Raw genomic sequence first — 12,974 nt, 5'->3', positions numbered from 1 at the left:
CACCACCTTGCTTTCACATTGTCCAATAATGCTCATCACTTGCTTTTGACTTTGTTCATAAGTGCTCACCATTTTGCTTTTCACTCGTGCTGTATATGCATATACTTTTCATATCTTTCCTTTAGTTCGGTATTCAATAATACTGGTTGCATTCTTAAAAATACTTTGCAACTTGTTCGGTATTCAACATTTCCTCAATTCGGTATACAAACTGATTTATCATAAGTTTCAGTTAATTCTGCATTTTCATATGCTCATTTCCAGCCCCTGGAGCGGCCCGGTATGAGTGTTCCCTTTCTTACACTCACCAGAATGCTGCTTCTCCTTCATTCTCCTGTTCGGTTTCTTCTCGCTCCGGTTGGGCTTTACGGGAACTCCGGCGAGCAGTGCTTGCCGCCTGCTGCAGTCTGGAGCCCTCTGTGTCCCACACGGCACTGCAGGTGTCTCGACCCTCTAGTGGCCCGCTCAGGCCCCAGCGTTTCTCTCACCCTTTTGCAGCACACAGTGTCCTTCTTGCCATCCCCTCTGCAGCCTGCTCCACATCTTCCAGCCTCATCCGTCTCTCCAGGCGGGTTTCTCATCTGGTCTCCAATTTTATACACTTGTGGCTCCTTAATAGATTGTAGGTGCAAGTCCTTTGCCTGACTATAGATTAATCTATTTGGGGACATGCCTGGCTATGGCAATGGTATTCCTCCACAATCCTCTTCCTCGACTCAGTACCAAAGTGGTGTGAATGAATAGAAGTGTGCATAACTCCTAGTTGCCTCCTCCTCATCCCAGTCTTAAAGGAAAATGATTGTGGGACATTTTGTGTGTAGGAAAGAGGTAAAGACTGACAACCTATGAAGGCAGGGGGAGGGTAGGGTTCATTTTGACAAGGGAAAGGGGGATACCATGTCTCGCCCAAAGACTTCCTCTTCCCACTCCCCAAGGTCCCCCCACCCAGGTGATCCTCCCTCACATATCCACCTCCAGGATCGGGATCCAAGAGTGAAACCTGGCCACCTGAGAGGAAGATCTAGGGGGAGTAGGATGGGAGGATACCCTCAGGTTCCTCACAACTCTAATCTCCAAAGTGAAAAATTTCAAACGAAATAATGGGCAGTATTCATGGCTTCCACTACTGCCACTATATTGTTCTAAATGTATTCCCATATTAATCTATGGTTTGGACTCTGATACGGATGGAATGGAAGGAGCTGATGATGATAGACTGTTTTGTATTAAAAATGTTTGTGGGGGCTGCTGTAGTGAACTCAGGTCCAAATAGTACATCTAGAACTGGCTTTAAATTCTCTTTGCATATTTGTCATGAAGAGGAAAATTATGGTGTTTGGGATGATTATGTATCAAGGACATGATTCATCTATCTGTGGCGCTTTAAATGCTATTGTTACTCAGAGTTTGTGTGTTTCACTTAATCAATTTATGAGTGATTGTAAACATTTTATATGTATGTTGAATGTCTTAGTTGAATCACTAGATAATACAGCAGTTTTTAGGAAGATGGTCTTCCATAAACTAGAGCTTTGGGAATGTTAATGCAATTATGCACATCTAGAAAGCAAGCATTCATTAGCAGATTCTACACAAATGTTCCCTGTGAATAAGAAATTACAAATATATTGTATAAATTGGCCTAGCAAGGTGTAGCAAAGCACTTTATGAAATTCAGGTTGAACTTGCTCCCCAATAGAGGTAAAATGGGGGCAAGGGGAAAAAACTAACAGTCTAAGAATCTGCAGGGTGTGTAAGAGCTATAATGAGACTGTACACAATCTGTATATAGATTGTGAATTGCTGGGTTCTCTGAAAGGGCCCATTGACCACTGCTTTGTTAGGGAGATGAGAACATAGCTTGAGTACGCCTTTTAGCAACGACTATTTCAGAGCAACCAAATTCCTATTATCATTGCAATTTTTCATTTTTTGGAGCACATATGTATAGCCAGATGTGTTGCATTCAGGATTTTGGTGTGTATTAGATGTTGTGTATCTTGCTTCTACATGGCTATTGTCGTTGATGAATTTAGTTACTGTGTATTTATGAGATTGTTAATTGTGTTTTGCACTTGATGTTTTGTTAATTGTGCTTTGTACAGCACTTAAAGCCTGAGGTGTTGTGGGATACATGACTGTCACAAAATAAATGATGAACGAGCTCCAGTCGGTGGGGGAAGCAGCTGGCTCCATAAATGCTTCCCATTAACTCACATCAGAGACATCCATGACATAAGATAAAAAAATAAGGAGAGCATGCTGTAAAATGACTGCTCAGGGTAGTAGCGCAGCACCTAGCTACAGCCAGAGACCACAGAGGAAAGAATCTTCGCTTTTAGCATGCCGGGAACCCAGATCCTGGCAAATGCTAGTGATCCAAAGAAAAAGACATAGCCTGTTTTGATCTCAAGCCCAGGAGGGCAACCCTTGGCTGGTGGATGAGTTAAACTGCAGCCTGACAAGTACCCAAACAGTGGGGAGAAATTAGTAGTTGTTGGTATGTTAGTGTTGTGTCTACACAGAGGAACCCAGGATCTTATTGGACGGTCAGCGAGTGACAATACTGGCAATCAGGAGATATTCAGAGAAGAAGGCAAGAATTCAAAAGTAATGTACTGGGCAATAAAACACTGGAAAGTAGTTAGGGAACTGGTTTTGGACATTAGGTTCTATTAGAATAACCCTTGCACTTGTTTTGTAGCACGTCTTTCATGACACTGTTCACTGAAACTATCCCTTTCGAGGTGCATCTGGATAACCTAAGGCCCTGTAGGGGTTCAGCCAATCCAGTATCCCACCAGAAAGTAAACTGTAAAGTTAAACTGAACCCTAGATCCAACCAGTCTCTTCTTCCCCCCCCCACCCACTGTTTTAATCACATTCTGCCACAGGCGCCATCTACATAACAGAGCTGGAAAGACCGTCCTTTTCTACTACTACTTTTCACACATGTATAGGCATTACTCATAACCCCAACCTGCAGATAATAGTACATAAAGGTGTTGACCAGATATCCTATGTCTCAAGTGCTCTGTCAATCCCTCCCCATCCATACTCATTTGTTTTACACATTTCTAAAACTATAAAATGTCCCTATAAACAACTTTATCCTTACCAGTTTGAGAAGACGCTCTAGAATCCATTTCAGATCATCCACATCAGAGGTTTTCCTTTGCTCCCGTAGCAGCTTGTTTAGAAAACTGATTACATCAGCCAGAAGCTTCTCATCTTCTATGCTAGCAGGAAGCACCTGCCAAAATCTTCATTACAAAGATAAACAAGGATTTAATAGGCAATGCACTAAAAATGCTTACACTCTTATTCATAGCTGACAAGGATGACATTTTACCTACAGCAAATTTATATGCTTGATCAGAAGGGAATCAAATCCAAGCCATGTGTTTGAGGCACTGAAGGATTAATAACAAAGGAAGGAATGACCTTAAGAAACAATTACTTACCATTGTTAATTTATTTCTCATGGATGGTTCCTTCCACAGATTTTTGTGCTAGCTGGCAAAGCAACACTCTTTTTCCCTGCAGGCGGTTAAGTGTCGTTCTGCAGTGGCTCTCTTCGACAGTAAGTAAGTGACTGCGTACAGGGTACATAGAGAGCACACCATGACCTCAGTTCCACCCTTTATCTCCAAATTGAACCAGGACAAAAGCCTTCTCCCCTGCAGCACGAAAAGCAACAGGGTGGGGACATGCACTAGAGCGCATCATCTAAGATGGCTGCCGACTAAAGGCGCTCTGCAGCAGGCATCAAATACTTTAAAAATATAGCCAGCAAGCAGTCCCAACAGGAAGCCAACTCAACGTCAAAGGTGCTGGGGAGTGCTCTGGTCCACTATCTGGTGCAGCGGCTGTCATGAACCATCGGACACGCCCCTTCTGGGCCTCCTGGTCCTTGACACGTCGGGGCTTACACTCTGTTGTACTTCCAACATGGCCGTAAGCACAGAACGCTGCTTACCAGCCTTCACGCCCGATGCAGCACGTTCTATAAATTAGCCACACCCCTGCGGCCCCGCGCGTCTCAATGCTACTGTTAGCTGTGGCTAGACGTGTGCTACGTAGTTTGCTTCGCGGAACTCTGTTTCCTGGTTCTCGGATCCTTCGCTTTCCCCTACTATCCTTTCTCCTTCTTTTTCAGCCTTCTTCCCGGATTCCGTGCACCTTCTCCTTATCCTGGACTTCCTGGAGTTTCCTATTGATCCCGGACATCGAAGCTGAATGAACACTGGAAGCCGAAGACGGCTGAGCGGGCTTGTACAAGACCAGTACCGTATGGAAGAAAACTCCTCCTAAAGAGTCCATCAAGAAGTGAAAACAGGTGAGAAAGGGGGAAACCTGTGACAGCGGCCCTCTGGTACCCCGGGGGGGGGGGGGGGGGGGGGGACGAAGGTGGCGGCCTGACATATACATCTGGAACTCCAAGGATCACAGAGAGAGAGAGAGAGGCAGCGGCTGTGCACCACGCCACCCTTTTCATAGGTGCAGTGGTCCCCAGCAGTGCTCGATCACACATCCCCGGCCTTGGTTATGAAGCAGACTGATCAGCTTGAGATTTATCAAGCGCACGGCCACCCGTAGGTATCATGGCGCTAGGAGAGAGGCGGAGAAAGAAGCCAACGGGAAGCAGAGAACGTATTTAAAACAGTAACGTTTTCAGGTTGCGCCGGAAAGTAAGATGGTCTATAGTCTCACGCAGGGGTAGAGGCAGATAACTCAATTCATCCGCCGCCGCTACCGAGAACGCACGGTCACCTTTGCGAGCAAATCTAAAGCAGGGTACCAGCAGTCGACAAGTCCCTTGAGAGCAGAGAGCGCGAGTGGGTTGGTAGCGAGGGAATTTAGCCTGCAGGTACTCGGCAACACCATAGAAGGCCCTGTGCACCATGCACATTGACTTAAACATAATTCGCTGGGCAACTGGCAGCCAGTGCAGCTGGCGCAGCAGAGGGGTCATGTGGGCGCCAAAAGGGGGATGGAGAATGGATCTGGCAGCAACGTTCTGCAGGAGCTGAAGCTGCCCTGTCAGGTGGTGGGGGCGGGGGGGTTGCGCCATATAGAGCTAATTGCAATAATCCAGCACGCTCAGCACCAGAGCCGCGACTACAGGAGCCTGGTTGATGGCTGGAATAAACGGGAGAACCTTTCGTCTGATCCCAAGTTTAAAATGGCCAGATTTACATACCGCGCTGACCTGTTCATCCATAGTCAGTGCGGCTGAGATCTACATGCCAAGGTTAGGTACCGATGATATCGGTAAAGGAAAAGGGACCGAGGGAGGGAGACCAAAACTCAGTGGTCCAGAAGGATTGTGGATTGGAAGTGCCTACAACGAGAACTTCTGTTTTACTAACGTTAAGTTTCAGCCAATTTTGTGACATCCATATGCCCAATTCCTCGAGACAATGCCTAAGGCGAGATGCTGTTTCGGTTTTAGTTAGGCCAAGACGGACCAAAATCTGGGTGTCATCTGCGTAGGAATAGAAGCGAAACCCATGAGGAAAAGGGGGTATTTTATAAAGATATTGAATAGAATAGGGGATAGAGCTGATCCCTGAGGAACGCCACAGGATAGGTGGACTGGGACAGAGCGGAAAGGGGGAAGAGACACAGATTGCGAGACACAGATATCGCCCCCGCAACCACTGCCCCACCCCCAGTAGCAGCCCAGCCCCAGAGCTTGGACTGGGAGCTGCGTGCTGCTTGGGCGGCCTCCGGAGCCCTGCACCGGGTGCAGTTGGCTGTCCTTGGGCAAGAATACAAAGTGGTGAGGTAGAGGGAGGACCCACTGCTCCTGAACACTTCTACAACACAGAGCCGGTCTGCTGGAATGGGCAATAAGAAGCAGGTGAAAATTGATTCCTTCACGGGCACGCCACTCACACAGCAACGGATGAATGAAGAGCCTGCAAAGGATACAGACTCAGAGGATAGCAAGCAGCTCATTTAACTTGATAATTTGGCATCCCTACCAATAGCTCTGGCTCTGTAGGAAAGCATTGATACTATGGGCCAGAAGCTGGACTTCTTGTTTGGTAAAGATGACACCTCAATGATCCAAATGGAAAAATTGGGTCATGGGGTCACCGAGGCAAAGGCCCGAATAAGCAAGATGGAAGACGGCACTGATCAATTGAGGAAGGAGCTGGGCGGGGCTCTCCTCTAGATGGAAGGAATTGGGGCATCATGGAGAAATTAGTTGAGAAACTGCTTATGAAAACACAAGATGATCTTCCGGTGTCGCAACATTTAATTGTAGAGCAGACAGACAGGTCGCTGATGGCACGGAAGCTCGTGAGGGCTCTGCTGTGCCCAATGATCATCCGGGTACTGAACTTCAGAGACTGGTAGGTACTCTTCGCCACCGCCAAGGAGAAGAAAACTCTATAAGACAGCTCCATCAGGCCGTCATTATTCTCTGATTTCAGCCCAGTTGTGCAGGAGGCCAGAAGGAATTTTCCAAAGGTGAAGGACATCCTTCAGAGAACTGGACTGTGGTATACCATGTATTACCCTGCCAAACTAAGAGTTACTGCTTCACGGACCCAGCACGGGCAGAAGACTATGCTGTAAGGAGAGTCAAGGGTATGAGAAAGGCTGTCTGGGGATCTCATTGGAGGACGCATCACTGGACAACGTCGGCTGACATTCAGTGGAGGGGAGGCAGCTAGCCACATTACCCCCAAATAATGGTCAGCTGTGTCCCGGTGGAAGCACATGTTCATGACCTGAATAAGCCTGCACAGCGGCCTCTATGACCAGATGGTGGCCTATCTGGCCCTAGGGCATGAAACCTTACATATATATTTCTGTATTTTTGTTCCGATGGCGATTGGGGTGTGCTGGTTAGGTTTGGGAACCGGCGTGGGTGGAGCATTTACAACTGGGGGCCTTCAAGGGAAGGTGCTTGCTGGGAGGAATATCTTAAGGATTCAAAGAGTTGATAGCGTTTTATGCAGTCATAAGTTTGGGGCTTCAGGGAGCAGCGACAGAGTGACAATGCATTTGGATGCACACAACATAAGCAATGATCCCGAAGCATTGGTAAGGGTACAATCACAAAGTCACTAACAATAATTACTTTGAACATAAGAGGTGTGAAAGACAACAGAAAGGCCAGTCAGATTTAAAAATATTCTAAAAGACATAGCATTGACATCTTTATGGTGCAGTAGATCCACCTAAACACAGGCAGTCGGAAAAAGACTGCTCCTTCCTGGAGCGCAAACAGGGAGTATTCTTCATTCACATAAGGTTCCAGGAATTGCTGATGGAGGCTCTATGTTGGAAAGGCATAGTACTACTAAAAGCGTATGCCCCTAACCTGCATAATCCTGCACTTATTGAGGTTACCATATAGGAAGGTGACTGCAACAAGATTTTGAATCTTGCATTAGACAGATCATCCTCCAAAGACAGACCTCTACCACGTGCGGCACACACTCCTGGCTAGACATTGACCAAGTACACACTCTCACTGATGTAAGACGTCACTGCCACCCCCAGAAGTGTAAATATTCATAATAATGAACTGTCCACAATGTTCACACACAAATAGAGATCTTTATGATCAGCACAAATTGAACTCGGTGGAGCCATGAAAGATCCTCCCAAGAAGGTTATCTGATCATGCTCCGGTGGTGATGACATTTCCCTCCAGCTCGTCCAACTGCCATGAAGCCCTGAAGATTAAAAAGTGAGGCACTACTGGAGGAGGAAAACAGGCAGAATTTCATGGTATATTTTGAACAGAAACTTTTTAGGAGTATTTGCATAGTTTGGGAGGCTTTTAAATGTTTCATCAAAGGCATCATCAATATCCTGCGAGAGAATGGTATCCTTAAAGAGATAAAAAGGGAACTGGCACAGATCGAGGGGAATATCAAAAAGCTAGAAATGGTAGGTTAAACACTGCAATGAGAGAATGCTGGGAGAAATCTAAGAGCAGCTTACGGCCTTCCAAGAACCAGTCACCAGGGAAACTCGTTACCTGGAAGGAAACATGCAGGTTAGGAGGTATGGCTAGAAAGACGGGCTGGTGTAACTGCTGGCAAGGCTGATTGGGCAAGAAAAAGGCCAGCACACCAATAAGGTAGCATGGAATCAGGCAGGTGCTAGTTGTATGAATGAGGCCGATATTAATGCTGCCTTCCTAGACTATCAGGAATTGAATACATCCAAAACGCAGTCGATAACATTGACTTAATTATACTCTTGAATAAAGTTAGCCTGCAGCACTTCTCTTATGAGCAAGCATTATGAAACTACTGTGGAGGAGATAATAGAGGAAAAACAATCTCTCCCCAACGGAAAGGCCCAAAGGACTGGTGGACTCATGGCAGAGTGCTACATGTCTTACATAGATGCATTAGCTTCTTATTTTGAAAAGACTAGGACTACTCGCCTGAGACTGTTGTGCTCCTGGAATCCACTAGAACCACGCTTATTACCCTGCTCTCTAAGCCGGATAAACCGGATGAACAGTGTAAATCATACAATTATTAAACACTGAAAATAGGATATAGGCACAATTCTGTCCAGCAGCCTACTTAAATTGATGCCACAGCTGGTCAAACCAGATCATTGAGTGCATCCTTATCCCAGGGAGGGCCACAAAGCACAACCTACATACACTCTTCACCTTGTTCCATCGGGTGGACCCCAAAGCCCCAACAGCGTTGGCCACCTAGGACAACGACTCTATAGAGTGGCCATACCTGATCAAGCTGCTACATACGGTGGGAATAGGGATGGCTTTGTCAACACAGCTAGACTCCTGTATTCCACCCCTAAGGCAACAGTGGGTACAAACTGCACACCCTCCACCCCTTTCAGATTCTATGGGGGGTGGGAGGGACACTGCAGGAATGTCCAATCTCCCAACTCCTATTAGAGCTTGACGTAGACCCATTAGCTTGCAGGCTGCAGGAATATCACTGGCAAAGCCGGGTACAGATCCAAGACAAATCTTCCATAGTTTTGTTGTAAGCCGACGACACGCTTCATTTTATAATAGATCCAAGGGACAATCTTACTATTATTATGCTGGACATAAATGAATATGGTAAACTATTGGGGCTTAAAATTAACTGGGAGAAATATGAGCTGCTGCCGCTTACTCCCAAAGTGGAAATATCGGGGTGAAGACCTGGTGTTTATCTGCCAGCAGCGCAAAATTAAATATTTAGGAATAATGGGGACCATCGACCTCAATATATTGTATGAAGAGAACTTCATTAAACCACTAAAAAGCCTGGAGTGAAAAATTGAGAGGTGGATACAGCTGCCCGTCCCATAAAATGGTGATCCTTCCCAAATCACTCTATATATATATAGCAAAACATACCAATGTTTCCCCCACTGTACTTCCGATGTGTCAGAGCGATTCACCTTAAATTGATAAAGGCACACAAAGCTGCTGGAATATCCTACTCGATGCTGACACTGCCATATGAGAAGAGAGGGCTATCAGTCTCAGACATACAGCAAATATTTTGAATGGCTCAGGCAAGTTATGCTGTAAAATCGTACAGTGAATATAATGGACTACTGCACACAGTAGGGGTGGCTTGTGGCCCATCTCCACTCTGAGCCATAACCCGCTGAGCTCTTCACCAAGCTGTTAGAGCTACTGGAATAGACATACCATACTCACCACTGCTCCCATTGTATAACAATCCAGGAATACTTATGTCCGAAAAGCAAGTACAAGTACCCTTCAGTAGACTGGGTAGTCCACTATAGAGAACCTATTCCAGGAAGGAGAGCTTGTTCCTCTCGAAGAAGTAAGCAAAAGCGGTAAACAGCCTAACTATCTTCCTGTATTACAGGTTGAAAACAGTACTCAAGAAAGCCTTTACAAGCTTCCAACGTAAACCAAAAACATCTGAAATTGTTAATGTAGAAAATGAGTGTTCATATGCGGTCTAACATATATTATAGGGTCCAGAGTTCAAGGGGAGTGCAGGAGCCACCGTCCAGGCGCAAGTGGGATACCACGCTCGGTCAACCCTCAGAATGGAATTGGGCCTGCCAACAGTGAAGCCAAATCTCGTTTAATCAAGGACACAAACTAATCTATTTTAAATACCTTCACCAATTATACTACACTCTTCCTGCACTCCACAAGCGAATTCCAGCAGTAGCCGATAGCTTTCCTAGATGCAGGAAAGATCATGCAGACGTTTTACACCTAGTGGCTGCATACGCCTACAATCATTCAGGCCTGGGGATAAAGACACTACATTAAAAAATAATGGGCAGACAAAGACCAAAAGTCTTGGTTACTGGGCCTATTCAAAGACAAATCTGTTGCGGTTTTTGAATTTTGCAAAAATGGTGAATAGAGGATGTGTGGCAATACGATGGGCTGGAAAGGTCCAGCCAAAAACAGAGACTTGGTTAAGGGATTTGGTATATTGCTATGATCAAACGGAAAAGTATGCAATGCAATTAACACTGACTAGTAGGCCTAAAGATATATGGACCAAACTAAGGGCGTACTTGGCTACTTTGGATGCTGCACGTGATATGGATGAAGAAATAGTTTGAAAGAAGCGTTGGGTATGATATGTTAGGATATGATATTTTATTTCTATCGCGCTCGTACACAAAGTGTTTCAGAGCGCGACAAGGGAAGGGAACAAGGGAGAACAAAACAACGTACTTACTAGGCCCAGTGACATTGAGAACGTGCAAGTGCATGGGAGAGGGAGAGGGGAAAAGTGCGTCGAAGGGGGAGAAGTAGAAAGTCCGGAGCTGAAAACAGATAAATAATAAATAAATAGTAAAGGCAACAAACAGTGGAAGTGCAGCCAGCAAGTGCTGGGTTTAAAGCAGCAGACACGGTAGGACTGATAAGTGCATGAAGAAAAAGAGGGGGGCGAGGGGGACTGTATGGGTACAGATACAGAACCCAGTGCAAGGAGGGGGCCGGAGGCAGTGCGGGTGGCAGGGTGAGCAGGTTCCTGGGCCAGGCGGAAAAGAGGGTGGCCAGATGCACAGTGCCAGAAGAGAACAGATAAGCAGGGGAGAGGGTGGGCGAAGAAAGAAGCAAAGAGGAAGGTCTTGAGGTGTTTGCAGAACCAGAGATGGTTCGCCTCAAGTTTTAGAGTGGCATGTAGGCTGTTGCAGATTCTTTGAAAAACAACTGACCTTGAGGGAGTTTGAGGTAGAGGAGCGAAGAGCTCGGGAGGGGAGGTATTTGCGGAGGGATAGCTGAAGGTATTTTGGACCCCGGCCCCAGAAGGCCTTGTGGACAATGCAGAGGGTTTTGAATTTAATCCTTGCATCCACTGGGAGCCAATGGAGAGATTTCAGAGCTGGAGAGATAAGATCCCAGGGCTTGAGGCCAAGGACAAGTCTCACAGTTCTGTTCTGGATTTGTTGCAGAGGGCAGAGGCAGGTAGGTTTAGAAAGAGGCTGTTACAATAGTCCAACCCAGAGAGAACCAGAGCTTGGCAGACACTGAGCTTCTGGGTGAAGGAGAGGAAGGGTAGAGTATCTCTGAGGAGGAGCAGTAGGAAGTTTGATTTTTTAGAGACATCAGAGATGTGGGCGGAGAAGGAAAGTGTGGAATCAAAGATGACCCCGAGATTCTTAGCCACGCAGGTGAGTGTAGGAGGAGGGCCAAGCGAGGCCGGCCAGAGAGTGAGGGGAAAGGATGGAGAAGGTGTGCCGATGAGGAGGATCTCAGTTTTGCTGGCGTTCAGGCAAAGACCATTGGCGGAACACCAATTTTGAATGGCAGTGAGGCAGTCAGAGATGGGAGAGGAGGTGGTCGAGGGCAACCTGAAAATGAGTTGTGTCGTCAGCATAACACTGGAAATTTGAGCAGAAAATGGCAATGCAGTGGGCGAGAGTTGCCAGGTATTGGTTGAAAAACCAGGGCGAGAGGTTAGACCCCTGAGGAACACCACAGGTAGAGAGGGAGATAGATGATGAGAAGGACCCCAATATGACCTGGGAGGGTCGATCAGAGAGGAAAGAGGTCAGACAGGCCAGAGCCAGATCGGTGATACCCAGGTTATCACGCAGACAGTTCAGCATGATAATATGGTTGACTGTGTCAAAGGCAGAAGAGAGATCGAGTAGGATGAGGACAGAGGGAATGCTAGAGTCAAGGTTGGAGAGAAGGTCTTCACGGATGTTCAGGAGTGCAGTTTCCGTGCTTCTGGCAGCTCTGAAGCCTGACTGGTGGTCGTGGAGACAGCCAACAGAATCAGAATGAAGGTTAAGCTGTGAGATGGCCAGCTTTTCAAAGAGTTCGCCCAGAAAGGGAGTAATGAAAATGGGTCGGAAGAATTGTGCATTGAGGAGTGGTGCAAGTCATCCAAGACTAGCAGAGGAACAGCCAAATGTGATGCATCCATGACGATTCCTCCCAGAAACCTGGTCGGGGGCCCTCCCTCATGTGGCCAGGGAAAGGCAAACGCTTCCTGATCCTGGGGGTGGTGTACTGCAGGAGGATCACATGGGGTGGGGGTACCAATCCAGAAAAACTGGGAAGCCCCCATGTTTAACATTCCCCGTAATTCCACTTTTGATGACTGTTTGTCAAATTGCAGAAGTTGAAAAAACTAACTTTGTTGAAAGGGTCTACAAGTCCCATAATCTTAGAAGTATTGGGATGAGGAAGAGGGCTGAAGACCAATGCAGTTATAATAGTCCGTCAATCAAGCCTAACAGCCCACACCTGAAGGAGCCTGGGAGGCAAAGAAGGCCCCCTCAGGTGCAGGTAATTAGGAGTGGAAAGAGCTGGTACCGTGACTGGAACACGAGCTGTAGCAGTAGTAGTAGAAGGAAGAAGGCCAGAGGCTGGCAAACCGAGCAGAAGTGGGAGAACAAGGACGACGCCGGAACGTGGAGACAGCAGATTTTGCATGTGTGTTCTGTGAGAAACCTGAGGGCCCTCTCACATCTACTCCCCAGGGATCTTCTGTCCATGTGGACAGGGA

General features: G+C 46.7%; 1 protein-coding gene across 1 annotated transcript in view; it reads right to left on the bottom strand.

Moving 5' to 3' along the window:
• RTTN (rotatin) overlaps positions 1-12,974 on the bottom strand; it is a 2,784,523-nt gene that overhangs the window by 1,254,995 nt on the left and 1,516,554 nt on the right. The window contains exon 27 of the mRNA XM_069620779.1: positions 3,119-3,263. Coding sequence (XP_069476880.1) covers positions 3,119-3,263 — 145 coding nt within the window. The remainder of the gene's footprint in view (positions 1-3,118; positions 3,264-12,974) is intronic.

This window comes from Ambystoma mexicanum, chromosome 5q (assembly GCF_040938575.1).
Source record: "Ambystoma mexicanum isolate Mex_15411 chromosome 5q, UKY_AmexF1_1, whole genome shotgun sequence".
Taxonomy (NCBI): Eukaryota; Metazoa; Chordata; class Amphibia; order Caudata; family Ambystomatidae; genus Ambystoma; species Ambystoma mexicanum.
This window is presented reverse-complemented; position numbering and strand designations above follow the sequence as displayed.